Genomic DNA, 25,922 nt, shown 5'->3' with positions numbered 1-25,922 from the left:
ACACTCATATACATGTTGGGCATACCTTATATGTACAAGGTACACATGAGTTCAGTATATACAGTATTTACTAGCAGATATCTGACATTTTCAATAGGTAGAAGGTTTAGAATAGCAAGCAACTAATAAGTAGAATTATAACAAGTGGCAGGTGAAGCACAAGTATCACATAACAGAGATTTCGGCAAAAAGAGAAGGGTTCAAGAAGAAATACTATGCTGAGTGTCTTCTCTTTGTCCCCCCAGATCCACTCTCCTTCCTTCTCAAGCCTGCTTTTTGCCTGGGAGGCTGACCTGTGTGGTCTACAGCTGTTTGGCCAATGGGAGCCCCAGCAGTAGACCCGCAGGGATGAAGAGAGTAAAGGCCTCTATTCTGGTGCTCTTTCCCTGCAGGGTCGCATTGGAGTGTCTCTGTGTCTAATCCTGAAATCCCAGTCTCTCAAGGCAGCTCTCTGAGAGCCTCTATGTTCTTCCAGTTTCTAGTAGCCACTCCCTCCCCCCACTTACTCTGCACCTAGGAGTGGTACCAGCTCTGCTGTCACTGATCCCAGTTACTCCCCTGGTTTTCCCCGCACCCTGTCTATGCTACTGTAAGTAGCGTCTTTACTAAACCCTCTTTAAATTATCCTAATGTGAGTGTGCCATCTCTTTCCTGCAGAGAAACCACTGATTTAAAGAGAAACAGGTCATATCTCCTTTGCTCAACTCCAAGGTCTAATCTCTCTGAGAGAATAGGGACTAGAAGATTAAGAGCATTTGTGGATGCCAGCACTTTTTGTTTTTGTTTTAGAGGCCAGAGTGTTGTAAGAATGAAACAGATAAACATATCTTTAAAATTCCAAAGGTGAGGGAGAAAAAGCTCACTTAAGTTAACCAAAAACTGTATTTGTGTTATTATTCCCTGATGATAGCATATCTATCATGAAACCACAATTTTTTAACAAGCAAACCTACTACTCACCTCAACGAGCTGCTCTTTCTGTTGAGAGAGTTTACAGGAATGTTCAGCCAAACCTTCTAAATTTCCTTCTACCCCAGTAAGTTTTAATGCTTTGAGAACCACATGATCAGCATGGTATTTTAACAGATCTGCTGCCAGCTGAGTTGCTGTATTATGAAGCTACACATGTGGGGGAGTCAAAGGAATAAAAAAAAGACAACAAACAATAAGGTTTTGTGACCAAGCTCCCCAACAGCACTTTAAAAACTAAAGAGTAGCAAACTCAAGGCAGTCCCACTTTATCCACTGCGGGGAAAGCGTGAAGCTCCCCGTGGTAACAGTAGTGGGGAAGCACTGGGAAGCTTTCAGGTCTCCCCGAGGGCAGCAGGGAGATCCACGACACCTGTGAGTCCCCTGGTACTGGCAGGGTGGCAGGGATGCCATCTGTAGAATAAGAACTGATCATTGAGTGGAGAGTAGTGCCCCTTTTGATTCCTACATATCAACCTGTTCTTTCCCACACAGCTTCTCTCTTACTCAAAAACTGCTTCTGCTACTCCTAAAGTTAGTGAGGAAAACAGCAGTATTAAGAGTATGGTATTCAGGATACTAAGAGGAAAAGCAAACAGCAGTTCACAATCATTACTAAGTTCATTAACAGACTTTTGAAAAAGCATCGATGTGAAATTCAATCATTGAGGTATTCCGCAAAACTTTATTAAATACTTACATGATGGCAGGCACTATACTAGAAGCTAGACATACATGAAAAGGACGACACAACCCCTTCCCTCAGGGGGTTACAGTCTGTGCTACAGCTGCTATCCAGAACTTTATTCTCCAACTCTTGGATCACAGGAGAAAAAAATCAATAAAATGGTAACAAAAGCCCCAAGGTTTTATTTGACTTTGGGTAGAATGGATTTTAAACATAGCACATTCTCACTGGATATCTTTGGGTACTATTAGTTATAAAATCTTTTCCTTACCCTGATTTAAAAAAATGAGACAGGTTATTTTGGGGTTCTCCAGAAAAAGATCATTTTTAATAATACTCTACTATGGAAAATCTGACTTTGAATTAAGCCTATTTGAATAAGTAGTTTTTTTTATCCTGGAAGTAATCCAATGTCAATTCAACTTACAGGACTTTCTACAAAACTAACAATAGAGTACTCTGCATTCATGTAATCAAGTGAGAATAACTACACTCAGAAACAAAGACATTAAAATGCACTTTCCTTTGGAAACTAAATGCCATGTAAGAATTTTAAAAGATTTTGTTTAACCAGCTGGGCTTTAAAGAATATCTAAGGCCAGCTTTTTATTTTAGACTATGAAACAGGTCCTCAGAGACTGGGTGACTTGCCCAAGATCACGTAAATTTTTAAATGGCTCTGGAGTCAACTTATTAACAACCCTACTGGAAGAAGTGTGAATAAACATGAAGTTCCTGCTTTATGCAATGTACTGACAGAGGCTTAATAGGCATTATTTCCCTTAATCTTCAAAAAAATTCTCCTAAATTAATACTGTTATACCCATTTCAGAGGTAAGGAAAATGAAGCTTGTGGAAAACCACTCAATTTACCACCAAAGGATTTTAGGCTTTTACTGATAGTCATGTTTTGACAATAATTAATGTAAAATTGAATAGGCTGTAAAAAATGGGCAGGCTTTTTTAAGCCACAGAAAAGCAAATCTTTTTATGTTTAACAGGATGTTAAAATGAAGGTCAGTATCAAGTTAGAGGTGAAACAAACCATCATTTATATAATTCATAAAAGAAACATCCAAAAACCAATTTAATTCTCTTGAGTCCTTGAAACACTTCAAAAATATAAAAGAATAAAGAAATTAGAGATAAGGGAGAAGAGAGGTTTTGTGAGGAGGATCTTTTTGGGGAGCTGATGGGTGCTGTGAGTCCACCTCCAGGTATACCCCAAAGTGGAGGAAGCAAGGTGATGTGGGACTGCAATACAGGGGTGGAGGGGACAACAGAACTTCTGAAGAACACTCTCAAGTGTCCACGAGAGAGAAAGAGCAGCTATAAACATCCACTGGGCCCAAAGCTCAGGGCACCAGTCACTAAGGACTTTCCACCCCCCTACCTCCCTTCCTGCCCTGTGCCACACCTGGCAAAGATCAGGAACAGAAGCTAGATAATGGGGGAGGAAGGGCATGAAAAAGAGATCTGAGGCTCCACCTTCCTCTAAAGCCCTAAGAGGGGCTAGGGGAATGGAGAGCAAAGGAGAAGCCCCACAACTGAATGAAGATAGGGAGACTGATTAGTATATTGGAGTGAATATTCTCATTTTTGAAGCAAGATTGTGTTTTATGATCTAAAGCAAGGATTGGCAAAGTTATTCTGTAAAAGGCCAGACAGTAAATATTTTAGGCTTTTCAGGCCACACAATCTCTATTGCAACTACCCAATTCTGCCATTGTGATGAAAAACAGCAGACAACGTATAAGTAAATGGGCAGAGATATGTCTCCAGAAACTGTATTTACAAAAACACACAGCCTGGTCATAATTTGCAAACCTCTGACTTTAGATGACTTTCAATTACCTGAGAGTAACCAAATCAATCATGGGATGACCAAGTTTTCATTCACTGAACAGGCAACCTTCTCAATCAAAATAATATTGTTAAAAATCAACTTTATCGAGGTTATAGTATATATATATATAACAAAACGTACCAAAGGAACAGTTTGATAAGTTTTGACAAACATTTACACCTACAAAACTACCACCACAATCAATGTTTACAACATTTCTATTACCCCAAAAAGTTCTCCCATTCCCCTGTGTGGTAAATATTCCCAAACTTTTGACCCCAGTCAGCCTTTGATCTGGTTTCTATTACTATAAATTAGTTTTGCCTTTTCTAGAATTTCTTCTAAATGAAATTATACACACATACGCACACACACGCATACACTCTTTTGTGTCTCACTTTTCACTCAGAGTAACATTTTAGTGATTCGTCCATAGTATTATGTGTCAATTCTGTTCCTTTTATTGCTGAACAGTATTTGCTATAATTATACCAAAATTCATTTATCAATTCCCATTCATGGAAATTTAGATTATTTCCAGTTTTTTGTCCATTATAAATAAAGCTTCTATGAACATTTGTGTACAAGCTTTGAGAATGATGATACTAATAAGCCAGTGGCTTCAAAGTAAAGGTCAAAGGAAAACTTTTAAAAACATTTTCTGGGCATGTGGACATACTAATACTAATGCATTTTATACATACCATACAACATGAAAATTAGCAAAGAATTAAAAGAGGTTATATTTCAAACTATACTTACTTCTTTCTTAAGTTCATTGAGGCTGTGACTGATTTTCAATATAGTGAGTTCCAGTTCCTCAGCGACACTTTTTGTTTTCCTGCTTTGCTAAAAATTTTAAAAAGTATATATGTAGTATTTACCTTGTCTTTTTTATCTGATAATTCCAATTTTACTTCAACTGTAAGTTATAATAAAATTTTAATATTATTCTGTGAATTATAAAAGAAGATTTTTAAAATTCACCTGTTCATGGTTAATTTGGAATTGGAAAAAAGAATTTTAGTTTGTTATATTTTCCCACTCTAAGTATAAACACACCAATTTTTAAAACATAATTTTTAAAATAAATTTATCACATCTAAAACCAATCTGTTATCTTCTGCCCAGAATGCTCTTCACTCTTAGCCTTAGTTAAAAATTAAAGTGCTAGTCATCTTCAATGCCTACATAAACGTCCTCAGAAAGGCCTTCTCGGATCACTCAATCTAAATTAGACCCCTTCCTACCCACTCTAATCTTGTTTCTAAGTAATCATCCTAGTTTACAATTGTATATTTACATTTGTTAGTTTCTTTTGTTCAAAGCCTATCTCCCTCACTAGGCCATGGTAAGCTCCATAAAGGATGGGATCACATTTATTTTGCTCACCTCTGAATTCATAATACCTGGCACAGCAAATGGAAGGTAGTAGGTATTGAGTTCTTTGGATAAATAAATCAAAGTTAATGTGAGTATCTTCACGAAGCTTTCTTGATTGCTCTAAATACAAATTCACTCTCCTTCAAGTCCTCTCAACACATGGTCTGTACCTTCTCTTATGACACTTACAAAGCTTTTTGTACTTGTCTCACCCCTTCCCACATTTTTCTACACTGCAAATTCCTGCAGACAAATATTTTATCATATTCATCTTTAGATTTCTGCTACCTGGCATATAAAAGGCAGTCAGTAACAACTGGTGGGGGAAAAAAAAGAATAAATGATCAATACAAGTGGCATGCAGAATCAGAGACTGAGTGTTTGTGAAAAATGGAAAAAGTGCTAATTGTAAATGTAAGTATTGATACACTCAGATTCCCAACACAGAGAGCATTTCCTCACAGAAACTCGTCATACTGAATGTTGGGTTTAAAATGTAACACTGAATCAACCTATACTTAAGATTCAATATCACATAAACAATTCAAACTAAACACAAAATACAGCTTTTATCCCTGGCACCACTCTACTCTATGTGAAGTCATTAAATTACCCTGTTAATATGAGCATTTGCAATGTTGTGCTGTCAAGGGGAGAATGTGAAGAGAATCTGATTTCTATCTCTTCTTCTTTCATGATCAATCTCTTTACAAGGAAGTAAACGCTGCCTTGTTCAGTACACTCGCAGCCACATTCACCCTTCATCTTTACTGCCAAAGCTTTTGTTCATGACTTCATGTTTGTTCTATCCATGTTGTATGTTGTGAACCATGTTAAATACTTTGTTGACATACCCTAGGTCTAAGGAATAATAAATGGTGCCAGAGACATGCCTCAGACCTCTATCTTTCCATTCTGTAATCCGCCCTCTAGAAGTGACTGGGTACAAACTTCCTGCACTGTCCACTTCTGTCAGTCTTTACCATCCTTGCCTAAATAAACTCCAATGTGTTAAGCACAGGACAGTCTATACAAGGCCGTTAGTTGGCTGCTCAACAATCTTAGACCAGGAATTTGTGCAGGGGTGAAAAATCTTTTGCCATCCAGGTGAAACTACCTTGTTTTCACTGCATCTAGACCTCAATAAATTTTTTAAATCAGCTGTCCTCAGAGTTAAGAACTGTGTACATCTGAATGGCTCTGGAAGTACGACTCAGATCCCAAGAATATCTAGGTGGGGGTCTGTTCCTCTGCTCTTCACTCTGAAGAAGCATTCTGAGGAAGAATTGTTCAGAGGTGAGTTTGGTGGAAGAATGGGGACAACAGAATAAACTAGTGATGGTGACGGTAGCACAGAATCTAGACTGGCCAGGATGAAAACAACAGGCCTAGAAATGTCAAGTACAGAGAGTGCTGGATGGGAGGGATACTCTGGCCAGGCAGGAGGGAGAAAAGGAAAGAGACTTCTTTGTTCCATTTTGGACCACAATTCTCAGAACCTTAAGGAAAAGCTATATATTATATAAGATTTACTTTGATGAAAAAAAGTTCTTACAGCTTGAATCCACACAGAAATTAACTGCTGCACTTCCATTCTCGCCTGGGCTGACAGGTCCAAGATGCGCTCCCTGTGCTCATGGCTGGTGTAGGCAGAATCAGTGAAGTCCTCTGTACGCTCCAAGATGGCGGCCAGTGGTGCAGAAAGATTCTCTTTTGACTGAAAATAAAGATTGTCCTGAAGAGTTTCAATATTCATCTGAGAACAAAAAGGATATACATATATGAGTCAATATTCTCACCTAACCAAATGGGTTAAAATTTCTAATGGTGTCCAGGAAGATGCTAGCAATTTCTTTCCCTGCTTAAGGGCTCAGATAGAAATACAGCCTCCAGTGATGACCACCTTCTCCGCTAACCCAGTAGGATACATTGCTCAAGAGTCACTAGTGGCCATTCAGAGATTCATCCAATAGCTGTTAATATAATATGCCTATGAGATCAGCAAAACAAAGGCAGAAAGAATTATCATGTAGCAATCCATAGGAAAATGAACCAGCCTCTGGGTACAGGATTTACATCTGAAAAAATGCCACATCAAAGTCCTGGAAGATGTTATTTCCAAATATGAAGGTGTTGAGCCCAGGAGGAAGGGTGTGGAGGCTGAGGGGTATAAGAAGGACTGGAAAGACAGCAGTTTTTTGCCTCATTAATTCAGCAAAACTCTCCCCAACAGTACCTCTCTGACCTAAACATTCCCCAGGGAATGTTTAATCTTTCTGAAATGTAAGGCTTCTGATCTTACCACCTCCCTCTAATTGGCTCCTCACACTTATAAAATTAATCCAAAACTTCTATTGCATAGTAACAAAGTCCTCTAGGGACTTTTTATGTTTCATACTAAATCTATCTCATCCTCCAAGTTCCCAAACAACCTTTCTCTTCACTCATCCTGTGCTTAGAGTTCCCCGATGTGTAACGGACACATGTTCATTGAAGCAATCTTTCTCCTCTCAGCTTTCCAAATTACACTGAACCACTTCAACCATGTTTGACCTCTAGTCCATGAAACCCATCACAGAAACGACTTGGACCAGGAGGCAGTACATGGTGATGATCATGATCGCAGTCACAGTGAGTATGCTGATAAGGATAGCTTAAGCTGGATTAGCACTTTAAAGTCCTTTCAAAAATATTATTTTAAGTTAATCCTTACTTATAACCCATTTTAACATGACCCAGATTTGGCAAGGTCAAGAGGCCATAGGGGAGTGCTCGCATCCCCTTCTCCTCTTGGCCCAGGTTGTTTCCAATAATCACCCATCCTAGGTTGACAAGACTTTTTTTAAGCTTAGAAAGAACATGGATAAAAGTGAGGTACAGAACTGACTATGAGGATCTGAGACTTTGAGAATTTAAACAGAATTACAACCTAAAAATCAATCATGTTGACCACATACCATTTATGTTAAGGTTTTTTATTTTCCTTCTTGAAAGAACATACATCTATTTTTGAACAGCAACTTAGTAAACATTCTTTGTTTGCTTTTTTTTGAAGTCTATTCATTTATATGGTTTCATAAGATTGCCCACATATTCACAGTACCAAATGCAGTAAAGTCTCCAGTTTCTCTCTATAGATTAGACTCTTCATCAGAAAGAAGCTGAGACGCCAAAAGGATAGCCCCTGACAGTGAGACTGAACCTGTCCTCAACAGCTCCGCCTCCGAGGGCCTGGGGGGGAAAGGCGTGGCAGCTGGCACAGTCGGCAGTGGCCACAGATGCTGCAGTGACTCGAGCAGGCCTGCAACCAGACATGCAGTGTCAAGAGGCGAAGACCCGGCGCTCTAACCCTACCTGTTTCCCTAATTATCCTTTGACCCTTGACAAGACATCCGGCACCTAGCCTTTCTTATCAGAGGGGATTAGACAAAAATCTCTGGGATCCCTTTCAGCAGGAAAAACTCCAAGAGAATGACTGGTCCTTGTAGCTTCTTTCCCTCAGGGAGAGATTTCAGGTCCGGCTGGCAGCGGATAAACAATCCGAGAGCTATAAACTGAAAGGTCATGGACTTTGGGATTAGAGTGTCGTGGTTCTAAAGAAGGGTTCCACTACTTATTAGCTTTCTTCCTCAGAAACATGGGTCTAATAATACCCACTCATAAGGGAAGTTAGAGGTTAAATGAGATACTTATTAAGAGAATGGCTCCCAAAATAACTGTCCTTTCCATTACTTTACTTCACCTCATATTCCTACTTAGACCTCCACAGAACTGAAGTCAAAGCGCAATAAGATGGAAAGAATGCCATCCTTGTCACAGCCCTGCCTTTTAGAGGGATGGTAACCCTCAGCATACTCAATAACCTCTGAGGGCCCCAGTTTTCTCATCTGTGAAATGAGGGGCTTACACTATGTGAGTTCCTAGAGCCCTCCTCAGACACCGCTAGCACCCAAAAAGCAGCTTCACCATCTCTCTGATGCCTGATGAGAAGCTCTGCCTGAAACGGTGGAGGTGCCGAGTCAGACTGCCCAGTTTCAAATCCAAACTGCGGCACTTCCTCCCTGGCAAGTTACTTCATCTCTGTGTCTCAGACTCCTGACAGTGTGATAACAATAGTTCGTGTGAGGATTATACATATACATACATTTAAGGCACTCAGGACAGGGCTCAGACAGGGGGCACAGAGGCAGTGTTCAATAAATGTTAGCACATATTAGTGTTCCATTTAAAAGTGTAATCATCATTAATATTATTATAATTACTACTGTCTCAAAGTATCAACCCTATAGCACAGGGAGGAGCAGGAACACCAGCAGAAATGATATGCTGTCTGTCATCATCCATGGACGGTATTGCAATGATCAAAAGGCTGGGAAGAGAATGCCTTTCTAAATAGAGGACAGAACGCTACAGTTAAACCATACAGCGAAACAGGGCCAGAGTAGCTATTATGAACCAAGACCCATGTTTTCTGTATAAACCATACCAAGCCAAATGTCACTGAACATTAAGTTTGTACATAGTGGCATTGTTTTAAAGAGAAATATCTGTTTTTCTGTAGCATCTACTCTAAAATATTATACAAAACTATGGATACTACACATCATGATGCTCCTGTGAAATGGAAAGAAAAGAATCAAAATATATTCTCTCTATTCTTACCTTGAATTTTTTAATTCCAGTAAAAATACTGACAGATGAAGTATCAGTCTCTCCACTTGGTTTGCTGTCAGTCACAATTACAATCACCTTATCCAATGCCACTTTCATTCGGTTGAATACTCCTTCTTTGTTTTTATGGGCTGATTCGCAGTTGGGATGCCTGAGACATGTCTTCAAAATAATTGAAAAGTTTTATTATAAGATATGACCAGTATCATAATATACAAATTCTTACAGAGAACATGTCATGCTAATAAAAATGGTTCTTTACCAAAGTCTCCTGGGTCCCTGGCTCACCCAGATGCTCTCCTCACTAAAAGTGGAAGCAGGATGAGTAAAAAGTGATAGCAGGTTAAAGGAAAAAGGCAGAGTGCAAAACTTTATCTTTAGACTTCAGTAAGTTTACTTTAAAAAACCTATATCTTCATCATAATAAAACTTTTAAAATGTTGCCTTACATGCGCAAGAACTAAAAAAGAATGAGAGAAAATGAACAGATGTTATATGACTCTGGATACATCCTAGACTTTTAAAAAACGATGTGAATAAAAAACTACTCAAGGGCCTACCTACGAACAGTGCCTTCCAAGTGGGCTCCAGTGAATTTTGGTTTTGTGGCCTCATGGATTCTAGCATAAAGTAAATACTCTGGGCACAAAAGGCAATTCTGAACTTTCATTTGTTCATTCCTGAATTGTACAAATTTGCCAATCAACTGCTATTTGGAATTGTAAGTGTTTGATTGACAATTTTGTTAGCAGTAGAATAAGGAATTAGAGGTATGAATTTACAGAGTAAACAAACTAATGGCTGACCTACTACTCCATTGTTACTTAGCAGATTCTAACTTGCCTAGCTTTTTCTAAAGCATGTGTGCTGGCTCCCCAGTGAGACTGGTAAGACCTGCAGGCAGCGACCATGTGAATCAAGCCTTGATTCACAGCATCTAATACACCATTGTCTGCTCAGTTGCTCAATTACAGCTGACTCGTAGATTAATGGCTCTTTAGAACTGGGGGAGGAAGTTAACATTCTTGCTAAAGAATAATTGAGATTTGATTATTACAGCCTATATTCCAATTTATCACTTTGATCTTTTTTAAAATGTAAAATATATAAATCAGATGCACTTAATCAGGTTTTCCAATTAATTTACAGCACAGTAAGACAAAAATGTTCTTACCTTTGAAGCTGTCAGAAGCATCATTGTACACTTTTCAAGAACTGCCCTAGCTGCTGCCATTTTTGCCTTTTTCTTTTCATCTTTCAAATCCTAAAAATGAAACAAAATCATTGAGCAGTCTAGGAATATGTAAAGAATCTAATTTCTTGAAAATTCATTTATTTAGCAATTCCATAGCATTGTTTAAAAGTGACAAAGTGAGGAAAAAACCCAAATTTTATAAAATGTCACTACTTCAGTTTAAATACATCAACACAACAAAATGGAAAGAAACAGCTGCCCTTAATAAGGGTGGCAGAAACAGCAACTGAGGACAAGTGGGACACTGCCATGTGGCCCCCACTCTGGTGACCTGCACACCTGATGCTCTCGTGCCCATGTGCACACAGTTTACTCCCATCCAGGAACAACTATCCTATGCTTTACTTAATTAAAAGTTACTTATTTAAGATAAATTAAAGAGGACACTAACAAATGGAAACTCATTACATGCTCTTGGCTAGGAAGAATTAAAATTGTCAAAAGGGCCATCCTGCCTACAGTAATCTACAGATTCAATGCAATGCCTATCAAAATACCAACAACATTCTTCAACAAACTGGAACAAACAGTTTTAAAATTCATATGGAACCGCCAAAGACCCCAAATAGCCAAAGCAATCCTGAGAAGGAAGAATAAAGCAGGGGGCATCTCGCTTCCTAACTTCAAGCTCTACTACAAAGCTACAATAATCAAGACAATTTGGTACTGGCACAAGAACAGACCCACAGACCAGTGGAACAGAAGAGAGAGTCCAGATATTAATCCAAACATATACAGTCAATTAATAAACAATAAAGGAGCCATGGACATACAATGGGGAAATGACAGCCTCTTCAACAGCTGGTGTTGGCAAAACTGGACAGCTACATGTAAGAGAATGAAACTAGATCATTGTCTAACCCATACCCAAAAGTAAATTCAAAATGGATCAAAGACCTGAATGTAAGTCATGAAACCATAAAACTCTAGAAAAAAACATAGGCAAAAATCTCTTGGACATAAACATGAGCGCCTTCTTCATAAACATATCTCCCCAGGCAAGGGAAACAAAAGCAAAAATGAACAAGTGAGACTATATCAAGCTGAAAAGCTTCTGTACAGTGAAGGACACCATCAATAGAACAAAAAGGCATCCTACAGTAAGGGGGAATATATTCATAAAGACAGATCCGATAAAGGGTTGACATCCAAAATATATAAAGAGCTCATGCACCTCAACAAACAAAAAGCAAATAATCCAATTAAAAAATGGGCAGAGGAGCTGAACAGACAGTTCTCCAAAGAAGAAATTCAGAAGCCAACAGACACATGAAAACATGCTTCACATCGCTAGTCATCAAAGAAATGCAAATTGAAACCACAATGAGATATCACCTCACATCAGCAAGGATCGCCACCATCCAAAAGACAAACAACAACAAATGTTGGTGAGGTTGTGGAGAAAGGGGAACCCTCCTAGACTGCTGGTGGAAATGTAAACTAGTTCAACCATTGTGGAAAGCAGTATGGAGGTTCCTCAAAATGCTCAAAATAGAAATACCATTTGACCTAGGAATTCCACTTCTAGGAATTTACCCTAAGAATGCAGCAGCCCAGTTTGAAAAAGACATATGTACCCCTATGTTTATCACAGTACTATTTACAATAGTCAAGAAATGGAAGCAACCTAAGTGTCCATCAGTAGATGAATGGAAAAAGAAGATGTGGTACATAGACACAATGGAATATTATTCACCATAAGAAGAAAACAGATCCTACCATTTGCAACAACATGGATGGAGCTAGAGGGCATTATGCTCAGTGAAATAAGCCAGGCGGAGAAAAACAAGTACCAAATGATTTCACTCATATGTGGAGTATAAGAACAAAGAAAAAGCTGAAGGAACAAAACAGCAGTAGAATTACAGAACCCAAGAAGGGACTAACAGTTACCAAAGGGAAAGGGACTGGGGAGGATGGGTGGGAAGGGAGGGATAAGGGGTGGGGGGGAAAGGGAGCATTACGATTAGCATGTATAATGTTGGGGGGTGCACGGGGAGGGCTTTGCAACACAAAGACAAGTAGTGGTTCTACAGAATCTTACTATGCTGATGGACAGTGACTGTACTGGGGTTTGTGGGGAGACTTGGTGATGGGGGGAGTCTAGTAAACATAATATTCCTCATGTAATTGTAGATTAATGATACCAAAAAAAAAGTTACTTATTTATGGAGGACTTACAGGCTATTATTTCCTTCAGAATAGATGCTCAGAAGTCAACTCTTTTAGGAACCATGTCTGATTTAATCCCTTCTAAATGCTTAGTCATCTCAGTATGAGTTGTTTGCCCTAAACTTAACCAATGTTGCTCTGAAATGTTCTTAAGATGTTTCTTGGGTATATATTTTTCCCCAGTGAGATTATGAACTCTGAAGCAGGCACTATGTTTTTAATTTTTTTCTTTTTGTTTCTCTTCATAGAGCCCTTAATAGAATATGTGCTATTACTGAGGGTAACCCATACTGCTTATCAAATCTAGGACCAAATATCCTCATAATAATTTAGTTATGACCACCTGAATCAGAGGTCAGAAAACATTTTCGACAAAAGGCCAGACAATAAATTTTCTAGGCTTTCTAGATCATACGGAACAACTACTTAATACTGCCATTGTAATGTGAAGATTGCCCTAGACAACACATAAACAAATTAACATAGTTTTGTTCCAATAAAATTTTGCTTATGGACACTTAAATTTGAATTACATAAAATTTTCACCTGTCATGTTAGTCAGTCTTTTTTCATTTGTGAATTGTGTGAAAGCCCTTTCTTATAAATAACAAAGACCTAAAGTTTGAGAATTATTTGTTTTAGTAAATTAGGCTAGATTCAAAGTTATCCCTGTAAGATTATCACTCTCTTTCATTTGCACCCCAATATGGCTTTCAGTAATAGGAAAGAAAGAAATGAAATTACATCTAGTACATAAGAAACTATGCATAACCCAAAAGCGAATTCCGGTCACAAAGTCACATCCCAAAGGACTGTGTCCTACATGTGACTATCATCCATCTTGAGTATCTGTCAAAAATAATGGTTGAGGTCAATTCTTAAATTTCTATCCAATCCTATTGTCTTTAACATACTGGACAGGACTTTTTGCAAAATAACCTATGGGTCTGGTTGACAACACATCAAGTGTGTATGCCACACCTAACACTTGTAAGCCATACACAATAACCATACATTGTATGATGATAGCAAATAACTGAAAATGACATTTCAGTCTTTTAGAGGGCTAGACCACAGAACAAAACAAGGGCCTCCATAAAACCCAGATGGTCCAAGAGGCACTAAGTGAAGCGCATTATCCAGCCTGTCACTTTCTAGGCTGACATTTTCCAACGCCAGCTACAACCAGGAAAGTTCATGCCCAACACAATAGTCCACAGGACTATACCAAAGACAAGGCTAATTCTTATATATGTAACCTGCTGACAAGATGGACTCATGCATAAATACCCCAATAACAAAGAACCAATTCTAAATATAATAGGATCTTCTACCTCCCTAAATTTAGGAGCTTATAATCTGAATTGAGGAGCAGACCTATAAAAGACTAATATCATGGTGTAGTTTGAAAACAACAGAATCTAAAATCAGACATAACTGAGTTCAATCTGCTGGAAGAGTGATCTTGGGAAGGTTTATTATTCTCCGAGGTTCAGTTTCCTCATGTGTGAACCAGTGATAACAATACATACCTAATAGGGATGTTTCCAGAATTAAATGAGATCATGTATATTAAATACCTAACACAGAGCCAATGCAAATAAGTAATGGCTTGGGTTATTTCTATTAATATAATGCAGAATAGTTACATAAAGACACAACAGCAAAATAATATATAACAAGCTACAAAAAGAGTAACAGAGATATATAACAAAATTCTTCTAAGAATATAGATAATGATTCAGTTTATTTGCCTGAGCCCTGGTAGGAGAGTCAAATGCAAAGTTTCACAAAAGAGGAAACATTAGTACTGGGCCTTAAAAACAAGCATGACCTTTCCCAGTGTATGAGGTGGGAACATATTTCCCAGTGTATGAGATGGAAAAATATTTACCTTTTTCCATTATGGAAAAAAACAAAAGTCATATAGATTTACTTACTTTATCCTGGCTTATTTATAAAAGGCTTTCAATGCCAAGATTATAGATTTAATATGCAAAGAAACTAACCCAAATGATCACAAAGATCACAACTCCATCCAAAGTGGAAAGTATATGTGTATTTGAAGATTTTAATATGTGGCAAATACATACATTTTGTCTATCCCCAGTAAGATGTGCAAACTCCACCATTTCATTTCCAAATTGACTGAATATTTGGACAAACTCTTGAAAGCTATTCACTTTCTCTAGTCTTTCCATAGTTGCAAGAACCTGCAAAACAGAATATTTTATTATCAGATTTAGATGTGAGAGACTGAGATGTCAAGGCTGAGTAGAGAGGGGAAAAAATAAATTTTAAATCCTGAGAGTGAGCTGAGAAGGAGAAGTCAGAGAAGACAGGGAAGGAGGTACTAAAAGAAGTAGCAGCAGATTCAGAAGTTAGGATCATCTAGGGAATGATTTGTTTTTACAAGAAGACTTGGCTTACTTAGAAATTAAAAGGAAAAAATGACTAAATATATAAGAGAAGAGATCATTTACATATAGCAAAGTCTGAAGAAGGTGGGAAAAGGCCTGACCAAGGTCATCAAGTCTTCAGAGAACCAGGAAAGGAGTGAGGATAAAAGACAATACACAGAAGCTTTAAAGTTCAGTGAACCAGACCTGGGGGGACTCTATTCTTCTCAGGGAAGTGGAAGAAGGTCATCAGCAGGGTGAGGAATGGAAAGGGAGGTTTGGAACTTTAAGTGCAAGAAAACAGTTTGGACCAGTCAGGAACTGGCAAGAAGCTTTGGGCAGTCAGGAGTGAATAAAAAGCGTGAACTTGTAGTAGAGCCAACAAACCATATTATGTGTTTTTCAACATTGGAAATAAAGTAAATAGATGTGAAACATATTTTCAAATACTTTTCTCTAAAATAACAGTACTAGATTAGTTTTACTCAGACAAAGTTAGGTAAAGAAAACACAGATATCCTGTGTTTACTTATTTTTAATGAGGCTATGATGGATGTTGGCATGTTAATCTGCCCTGACAACTCAGGAAATCCAGGCGACCAACACAGATAAAGCAGACCACCACCACTGAACAGAAACTCCATCTGTCAAAGAGAAGGTTTTTGAATCCCTCTAGCACTGCCTGATCCATCCGTCCAATTTCTTTCTCTCTTTAAAATTACACTTTTTGATTCATTCAGCACCCTTCAGGTAGATTTGTCCTTGAATGCTATTGGGACAATCCCCTCCCTCCTCCTGCCTAGGAAATTATCCAGGGAAAGAAATGGCTATACACACCCTGTGTCCCAGGATCATGGGAGGGGCATGATAGTTATCTGAGAGGCTGTAAGAGTTCTAAACTAGAAGAGTTTAAAGATATATTCTAAGTTTTGTGATGGTTCAGTAATATTTAGGGACTCCATTCAGAAATTTTATAGTATGGATAATTGTACTTGCAGATGACTGAATTTTTTCTTAAGCATATGAATTATTACCCACTGACTTGGGGAAAAGAAAGGTACAGAGGAATTCATTGTTTTTATCAACCACATTTCTACTACACATTGTTAAGGTGGTCAGCTTTTCTTCCCAAATCTGTACACAAGAAAAACTTTCACCAATAAGCCTCACCAAACAGATAATGGTTTTCTAAGAAGAAACATTATTTGCATTCAAAAGAGCAGTTCTAGTACACACATCATTTAGGACTTAGAGGTCCAGAAGAAACGCCACTTTATAAACTATAGGCCAAACTATAGCCAATTAAAATAAACAACCACTGCCACATTACCTGCAATTAGCCTAAAAACACTTCTTGAACAATCCCGAGAGATGCAGTATAGAAACACCAGAACGACAAGTACCTTATTTCTGGATGTTATTATCTGCTTGATGACTACTCGATCTGCCAGCAGCAACACTTTTGTCACTGAAGAAAGAAGTAATCGTGCAGCCTTTATAACTCCTGTTCTGTCTGTAAAAATTGTGACCTGGCCATCAGATTCTGGACAATTCAAGCTGCTGACATCTGTGAGTGCTGCGATTGTTTCTCCTAACAAGAAAGGCAAAGGGGGAAAGTGAAATTGGGAATAAGAAAAACTTAAATTAAAATTCCGACTTCTCTCTAATCTTCAAGGTCATGGACTCAATGCGCAGACACTGGCTTTGGAGTCTTATTTCTGGAACAAGAAACAGCTTCTTGATGAGCACAAGGATTATCATCTAAACCTCTCTGTTGATAAAATAATGGCTCATCTTTAAGAACTGTGAAAAACTGACTGCCTTCACAAAGTTTGAAAAGTATCATAACGTTAGTTTCCAGTGGTATGGCACACTACATGATCTAAAAAGCCTCCTGCTGCACAAGACCAAGCGCGAGGAATCCCAGGGACCAATAACCAGAAAAGAACCTAGAAGCCGAGCAGTAAGCAGCTGCCAAGGCTTTGGCTAAGGGTGCGGAGGAAGAGGGACCACGTAGGGGGTTACTCTCCATCTCCACAACCTGAAGGGGCTTGGGTTTTATGGACACCCAGGGAGAGAGAACTAGGCTTAAGCCCCAACAGGAGGCATCCTCAGTGAGAAAGGGGCCTAGAAGAATCATCCACAGGCAAAGGGAAACAATAAGCAAGTTCACATGTTGATCAGCCTGGACTCTGGATGGGAAAACAGAAGAAAAGCATCTTTCCTGAGAACTCAAACCCCAGGCTGACCCTCAGGGCTTGATGCTTGAATTTGTACTTCTTATGATGACCAGCACAAACCATTCTATCAAGTGAAATCCCAACCCTCTTGAAAAAGTTTCTTCTTCACTCCTGCTATCTGAACACAGGAAAACTCAAAAGATAAGACACTAGGTATGAATTGGTTACATATCATAATAGCTGATGCTCCACTAATAGATGAAGTCTAGTGGCTCCCAATGATACCCACCCTCTGGTATTTACATCCTTGTATTGTCTCCTCCCACATCATACCAAGTATGACAGAAGGGATGGTAGGTCATCTCCAGGATTAGGTTATTAAAGACACTGAGGTAGCTCTCTTGGTTGCTCTGTCTCTGAGGGAAGCCAGCTACCATGCTGTACAACTGCCGACAATCAAGACAGAGAGCTGGGAAGCAGACCCTGCAGTCCAGTCATGCCTTCAGGTAACTAACTGAAGCCCTAGTAGACCTGTTGAGTACAACCTCCTGAGAGACACTGACCCAGAACCAGCTGGTTACACCACTCAGCAATAAGTAACTAATACAGAATTTATACAGCAAAATATACAGAGAAAAAAAGAGGTTAGAATTAAACCTTAATTCACGCAGAAAGGGACAGGAGTTAAAAATACTAGTTTGCAATATGTGAAAGGATAAAAAAGTTTCCTCTGTACCTCTGGAAAATGTTATTTTTTTCCTGTGGCTTCCAGTCATCAAGGATATTACATAGGAGCCTGCACATATGGCATTATTTAACCTTTCTTTTTTCTGACTAAATCCCTGGCATGTAACTCATAAATACGTGGGATGGTAACATTTGGTTAGCTCCACCAACAAGGTCAAATGCTTCCTCAATATTACAAGTTGGTCAAAGTGCAGACTGTTCAAAAATTAGTGTCCTGAAAAGTCACAGTCATCTTATAGTTTCACAGCTGTTGTTTTTAACTTGTTTATGTAACTAGTTAGTATTATATATTAATACAAACATCTGAAGTCAGTCAAATAATACATATTTATTAAGCTCCCACATAAAATATAAAACTTGACCAGCATCCAAGTAAAAAGTAAAAACATGGTGTGGGTAGACTGAATGGGTGGAGTCAAAAGGTACAAACCTCCAGTTATAAAATAAGTAAGTCATAGGGATGTGACGTACAGCATGGCGACTATGTTTAATAATATTGTATTGCTAAGAGAATAAATCTTAGAAAAGTCACAAGAAAAAAATTTATAACTATTTTTGGTGATGGATGTTAACTAGACTTATTATGGTGATCATTTCCCAATATATAGAAATCATTATGTTCTATACCTGAAACTAATACAACATTGTATGTCAATTATATATATTTTTAAAGTAAGAATATAATGTAAGAGTTCAACACAGGGAAAGAAAAATAAAAAATAATTACAATGCCATCTAATATCTATCAAGTACTTTCTATGTGCTAAACACATACATGAATTATTTCAAAATATCTCTATAAACACTAAAATTATCCCCATTGCATAGATGAGAAAAGCGAGGTTTAAATAAATTTAATAGCTTGTCCAATATTACACTTTTACCAAGCAGAAGAGTTAGGACTGAAATTCAGGCAATCTGACTCCAAAACCCTAGTTTTTGTTTTTGTTTTGTATCACCACTCTATATAATTTCCCTTAAATGAGTATTAAATTTTCCAGCAGAGAAGTTGTGAGTGAGCTAGAAACACTTCAGGAGTGATTTAAGTCTTAATCTGTACATGTTAGAGAAAACAGAGCTTCCATATTACACAAATCCAGGAAGCACCTGGGTTTCTAGATTCATTCTCTTACCTGAGCAACTATAAGAGGCAGTTCTCAAGAAGAAAAAGGCCATTTCAAATGAGGAGACATGTGGAGCCCATGATATCAGACATCAGATTTCCAAAAGGCTCCAGTAGGAGCTGCCTGGGCTTACAGTACTTGGAGAGCACACAACCCATGGGATGGTGGCGAGTGTGCCATCCTCTTTTCTCACCCTACACTGGGCAGACTGACATGCTACAGAGCCAATAAGATGAATAGGACTTGGGTTGCCCTTTCATTAAAAAGTCCCTACTCTTTGCCTAAATGGTTTTCTTGGCTTCACTGGAGATGGCTGGTAATTATAGATTTGCTTTGTTTATGTCACCGTATTCCTATTATGTTAATATGTGAGAGCAAGTTAGTTAGTAGTTTAAAACCTATACATGCATAAGGTACTCTACAAGAAGATATGTCAAAGAAATAATCAATCCTCCCATGTTTTCTTCCATATGCTACATCTATAGCTTTTCTTCTTCCTTCCTAATTACAACCCTTAAATAGAATTCGTGCCTCATATCGAATTTACCGAGTATCATAATTCCTCCAGGTGGTAAAGATACCTCGAGACAAGTGCTGGCCATAGAAGCCACAGGGCATAAATCTGCAAAGAAGTAAAAAGCTAACCTTTTCAAACAATATGGCTTCTCTCTCACTTACCAACTTTACATTTCCCTGTATGGCACCGGAAGATGACTGGTTAGCCAGAGACGGGTAAGATTCCTCAAGGGAGGAACAACCTAAGACAGGCACAGTCGCAGGGGGCCAGCAGGTGAGAAATTGGGGATCAACAGAGGTGAGGCTCAGAACCTCACCCCCCCGTTTTGAGAGAAATCTTCTGCATCCGTGGATGTTTTGCTGCCCTTGTCTAGCTTGGATTAATACTTAGTCCATAGGCACACACCTGATCATCTACATTTGCCCTCTTACAGCACTAAACTATTTTTTCTACCTTTATCTTGCATCTACCTACCACTTCAACATTTTATTAAAAATAAAAATAATAATAATAATAAAGGGAGAAATGTGGGATCCACATATAAATCAAGTATAAAAATCAAATATTCATATTTGACCTGATTGTTTATAGTTCATAATGCGTGATCAAAACTGAAAGTTTCTGTGATGAATGCCCTTGTACTGTTCACCATGTAAGAACTTATTCACTATGTAAGAATTCGTTCACCATGTAAGAACTTGTTCGTTATGCTTCAGAAGATTGGAGACTGACGAGAATTAGGCTTGAGATGGTTTAATGATTGTGCATTGAGCATTGACCCCCCTATACAGAATTTTATTGTTGTTAACAACTATTTGATCAATAAATATGAGAGATGCCCTCTCAAAAAAAAAAAAAAAAGTAAACCCCTAAAAAAAAAAAATCCCTACTCTTGCTTTAATTAAGAGTTGCTATAAGACATAGTGTGATACAAAGGACGCCACCTCTACATTTGCTGTTGAATTGTCCATTGCATTACTTAATATGTGTTATATAAGCACACAGTAATTTAGTGCTGGGGGAAAAAGTGACTCTCCCCTTGACAAGCTGTTTTGCTTCCTCTCCACAAACAATGAGAATTATATAACCCTTAATTTCCTACATTTCTGCCTTGCCTTAGAGGAAACACAAAGATAAATTCCATGCTTAATTAAAGTAACAATGTTGGCCAATGTTTCTAGTATGTTTATTTTTATCTCTTATTTAAATGGCCTTATAAAACATGTATTTTTTATTGTAAGCTATTTCAATATAGCTTACAATATAGCTTATTTAAAAAGCTGTATCCTTTTTAAAATGTAGGTGAAATATAAATCATGAACAGAATAAGGCCATCCCCCATTCCCCACACAAAACTTATTCTCTATAGCTGGAAACCAATAGTCAACTCAGAATTGTCCCTTTCCTTTAATTAATAACCAAGTTCTAGCTATTAAAACACCTTAGTGAATATTCTGTTCACTCTTCCTGCTCTTTATATCCATCAGAGACTGCTTGTTTAGCCTGGTTTATTGGAAAAGCTTCCACATTAATCTCTCTGCCATTAGTCTCAACTTCTCAATCACTCCTTTTGTTCATTCCTTCCATACTATCAAAAGATTTCTAACACAAAGCTGTCTTTCATCTGACTCAAAATTCCTCAACCTATCATCTACAGATTAATCCTTGAGGCATTCATATAATATACAGGACCATGTATGATCCGGTTGGCCTCCATATTTACCTGGCTTTATCTCACCCACTCCCTTGACCCCCTGAAGACCCTCCAAACACACCTGCTCCTCCTTCAGAGTTGACCATCTCAGCAAATAATAGCACCATCATCTACTTCATGGTTCATACGCCAAACTTTGAGTTATCCATAACTCTTCTTTCCACTACATCCCACATCCAAACTGTCAGTAAATCATATCAGCTCCACTTCAACAGTATAACTGAATGTTCTCACCTGATCTATGTCACCATTATCTATCACCTGAACCAACAGCCTCCTAACTGCTCTCTTTGATTTCGCCCTCATACCTCATAAAATCTATTCACCATACAGGAGCCAACAGTGGCCTTCTTAAAATATAAATGAGGTTATGCCATCACCCTGCACAAAACCTTCCACTAGACCCCCATTACCCTTAGAACACAGTCCAAAATTCCTGTCCTTGCCTGGAAGGCCAACCTGTTTTCTCTCTTGTTGCCATGCCCTTCTGCCAAATATTCCCATAGCTGGGACCTCATTGCACTGCAGTTCTGGCTCCAACGATAGCTCCTTAGAAGTCTTGCCAAACCCCTCTCACTAGTTCTTAATATTTTGACCCCTCAAAGGACATTTAGTAGTGTCTGGAGACACTTTTGGTTGTCAGAGTGGGGGAAGAGGAGATCCAGCAACTAATAGGTAGAAACAAGGGATTCTGCTCCACACTCTAAAATGCACAGGAGAGCCCCCACACTCAACAAAGAATTATCAACAAATAATTATCCAGCCCAAAATGTCAACAGCTTCAAAGTTGAAAAACCCTGCCATCTGTAAAATATACCTCCACTGGTCTCCTAGTCCTTACTTTGCCTTATTTTCTTCTTGGATAACTATCACTACATGACATTATATATGTTTATTCATTGTTTATGGTCTCTTCACTAGAACACAAGCTCCATGAGGGCAGATTTTGACTGATTTGCACACAGTTATATCCTGTGGCCTAGAAGAATGCCTGGTATATAGCCAGCACATAGTAAATATTAACTGAAACAATAAATGGATAAATGATACTTCAACAAAATTGAACTCTCTGTATCCATCAAAACACCTCAGATTCTTTCTAGCTTCTGTGCCACTAGCTACAGAGAAGTGGGACATCATGAAATTTGAAGACACTATGCTTTGTCTAGAGTACAGGAGGGCACTAATTTTCATTTCCATTTCCTAGATGGTGACAAGTGGGCTAATATGTTCCTTAAGGGCACAGTCCCTGCCTCACATTCCTCTAATCTCTCCCACTTCAGTGGCTAATGGCAAGGATGACAGACTACTATTCTGCCAAGTGAAATAATTCAATGCTTCTGATTTAGGACTTGAGCCAAGAGAAGTTCAATATTCCTGGAAGCTAATCCAGGCCTATAATTTCCTAGGCATCTGTAATGACAGAGCTAAAGCACAGTGCACATCTTTACCGAAAATGAGACAATAATTTGTCATCATACACAAAGCAACAAAATTGGTACAACAGGCATCAATATCAATATCCACATACCTGCTTGTTTAGCTTCAATACAGGCAATATTTATTTCTTCTTTCAAATCCCAGTTTTCATTGGCTATAGCTTCTCCTACTTTAACAAATCTTCCAACTGCCAAGTTGACGGCTTGTCCTACACGCTGAATCGCTTGCAGAGTCTTATCAGACTTCTTGGTGTTATCTTTATGATTAATAAGTGTGGTGATCTAAAAAAAGAGATAGAAGCAACTTACTTAAATTTTATCTCAGTACCTTTTTTTTAAAGAGCTATACCACGAAGGCCAAGAAAACTAATGCCGACATACCAGTCTAGCCTAATAAGCTAAACTGATAGCTTTAACACTTCAACCCAGAGACGACCAGAAAAGCATCGCATCCTGCATCCCTCCTCAGGACATGTTTCCATTGATACCAATTCCGAATTTACCTGAGGGCAGTTATCTGGGGCATACAGTTCCAGAAACTCTTCAGCTATTTCAACAAATCTTAAAGACAGGAGTGGATGGATCATTTATATCCACAGAATCCAGAGAACACCAAAGCACTTCCGGTCTCGTTTCTTCTACTAGGACTTGAGCTGCTATAATAAAATGCAGGGCAGCATGTTCTTCACCTGGCACCCCACTTCACAGCCCAGCGCAGTTCACAGGTTCTACAAATAGTATATGTGCTGTATGTGTTTCCTTAACTAACTAGACACCTATAAAACACTGTAATCTATTTTGTTATAGACTCAAAGTAAATGAAATGCCAAGAGTTTCAACTTGATTCCAAGCCCTGAAATAAAATATAAAAAGTGACAAGTTAAGCTGATTGAAACAAATATAAGTTCTCAAAATGTCCTAGAAAATTAGTATATGAACTATACTGATGTATAAAAATATTTAAAGAATGTTACATGAAGAATGTAGACCCCAAATAGTAGATGTCCACTGAGTATAAAATGAAATGATTCATATAAGTATATTAACAAAGACCAGAATAGAGAATTAAGAGAAGAGGTAGGGAATGACTTTGAGCAACTAGTATGTGCCAAGCACTTTATATGTTATGATGTTAGTAGTTTAGAATCAGGAAGGCCTGGGTTCGAGCCTTGTCTGCCATTACAACTTTGCCATAGCTAAATGACCTAGGGAAATTTACTTAATCTCTCTAAATAAGTTTCATCTATAATACTGTTTTTCAATTTTGAATATATCCTAGATGCCAAGTCCTCAGGATGCGTCAGTGAACAATACTAACACAATACCGTCCCCACTGGTTTACGGTCTGTCAGAATAACAATAATTCAACCATACGAGGTGAATTTGTTGCACACCTATCATATGCCAAACAAAATTCTAGGCAATGATGAAACAGCAATAAACAAGAAAGAAAATGCTCATACTTCCATGGACCTTACATTCTAGTGGGGGGAGGGGAGATACAATAATCACATAAGTAGGTAAACAAGCAAAATTTAATATAAATGCTATGTAAAATATTATAATAGGATAATATGATAGAAAGTATCTATGTAGTTATCTGAAATTAGTTGATCTTCCTTCTACGTGGAAGTGATATTTAAGCTGGGATCTAAAGGACATCAAGTAACCAGGCTGGCAAACATCAAGGAATCAAGCAAGCATTTTAGGGAGGAGAAAAATTGTTAAAAAAAAAAAGAAGAAGAAGAAGAGAAAAAGGGGTCAGAGGTCCCTTAAGAATGAGGGAAGGCCAAAAACGGTTTAAGAACAGTGGCCAAATGGCAAGGATAAAACCTATAACTAATGGGTGGGCAGGGACCAGCTATGTAAGGCTTTGAATAGGAGTAAAGGGTTTGTATTTTATTCTAAGTGTGACAGGAAGCCACTGAAGAGTTTTTAAGTAGGAAAAGTGCTTTTAAAATGTGTCCACAAATTCTTTGATATTTTTCCTTTCAAGAGGTGGAACCTCATTTCTCACCCCCTACATTTGGGATGAACTTAGTTGACTGTGTTCTAATGAATAAAATTATGTGGAAACAATGACATACTTCTGACAGTTGGCCACAAAACATATTGTGACTTGCATCCCACTCTCTCTGGGATCAAACACTGAAGAAAACTAGCTATTACTTCATGGAGGACATTCAAGTAACCCTATGGAGAGACCCATATGGTAAGAAACTGAGGCCTCTGACCAAAAGACAGTAAAAAACTGAGGCCTCCTGCCAACAGGGAGCTGTGTGAACATGGGAACAGATTCTCTGGCCCGAGCCCAGCCTTCAGATTACTGTGGACTCAGTCAACATCTTGATTTTATTTTGCTCAATTTTTAAAAATTGTTTATTAAGGCATTATTGATATACACTCTTATGAAGGTTTCACATGAAAAATCAATGTGGTTACTACATTCACCCATATTATCAAGTCCCCCCCACATACCCAATCACAGTCACTGTCCATCAGCATAGTAAGATGTTATAGAGTCACTACTTGTCTTCTCTGGGCTATATTGCCTTCCCTGTGACCTCCCTACATTATGTGTGCTAATCATAATGCCCCTTAATCCCCTTCTCCCTCCCTCCCCACCTGCCCTCCCCACCCACTTTCCTTGGGTAACCAATAGTCCCTTCTTGGAGTCTGTTAGTCTGCTGCTGCTTTGTTCCTTCAGTTTTGCTTTGTTGTTATACTCCACAAATGAGGGAAATCACTTGGTACTTGTCCTGCTCCGCCTGGCTTATTTCACGGAGCATAATACCCTCTAGGTCCATCCACATTGTTG

The 25,922-nt window shown here is 38.3% G+C and overlaps 1 protein-coding gene across 2 annotated transcripts in view; it reads right to left on the bottom strand.

The window, feature by feature from the left end:
• The window catches only part of CTNNAL1 (catenin alpha like 1), a 52,634-nt gene that overhangs the window by 17,755 nt on the left and 8,957 nt on the right, over positions 1 to 25,922 (bottom strand). For both annotated transcript variants that reach the window (XR_012126866.1, XM_017655530.3), the window contains exons 2-9: positions 23,197 to 23,386; positions 16,787 to 16,974; positions 15,078 to 15,197; positions 10,732 to 10,821; positions 9,549 to 9,719; positions 6,442 to 6,642; positions 4,266 to 4,352; positions 961 to 1,119 (exon numbers count right to left, since the gene is read on the bottom strand). Coding sequence is in view for 1 of the 2 variants with exons in the window: in XM_017655530.3 (XP_017511019.3) it covers positions 961 to 1,119; positions 4,266 to 4,352; positions 6,442 to 6,642; positions 9,549 to 9,719; positions 10,732 to 10,821; positions 15,078 to 15,197; positions 16,787 to 16,974; positions 23,197 to 23,386 (1,206 nt within the window). In the remaining variant the exon portion in view is untranslated. The remainder of the gene's footprint in view (positions 1 to 960; positions 1,120 to 4,265; positions 4,353 to 6,441; positions 6,643 to 9,548; positions 9,720 to 10,731; positions 10,822 to 15,077; positions 15,198 to 16,786; positions 16,975 to 23,196; positions 23,387 to 25,922) is intronic.

This window comes from Manis javanica, chromosome 2 (genome assembly GCF_040802235.1).
Source record: "Manis javanica isolate MJ-LG chromosome 2, MJ_LKY, whole genome shotgun sequence".
NCBI classification, from domain to species: Eukaryota; Metazoa; Chordata; class Mammalia; order Pholidota; family Manidae; genus Manis; species Manis javanica.
Note: the sequence above shows the minus strand (reverse complement) of the source record. Positions and strands in the feature narration are given on the sequence as shown.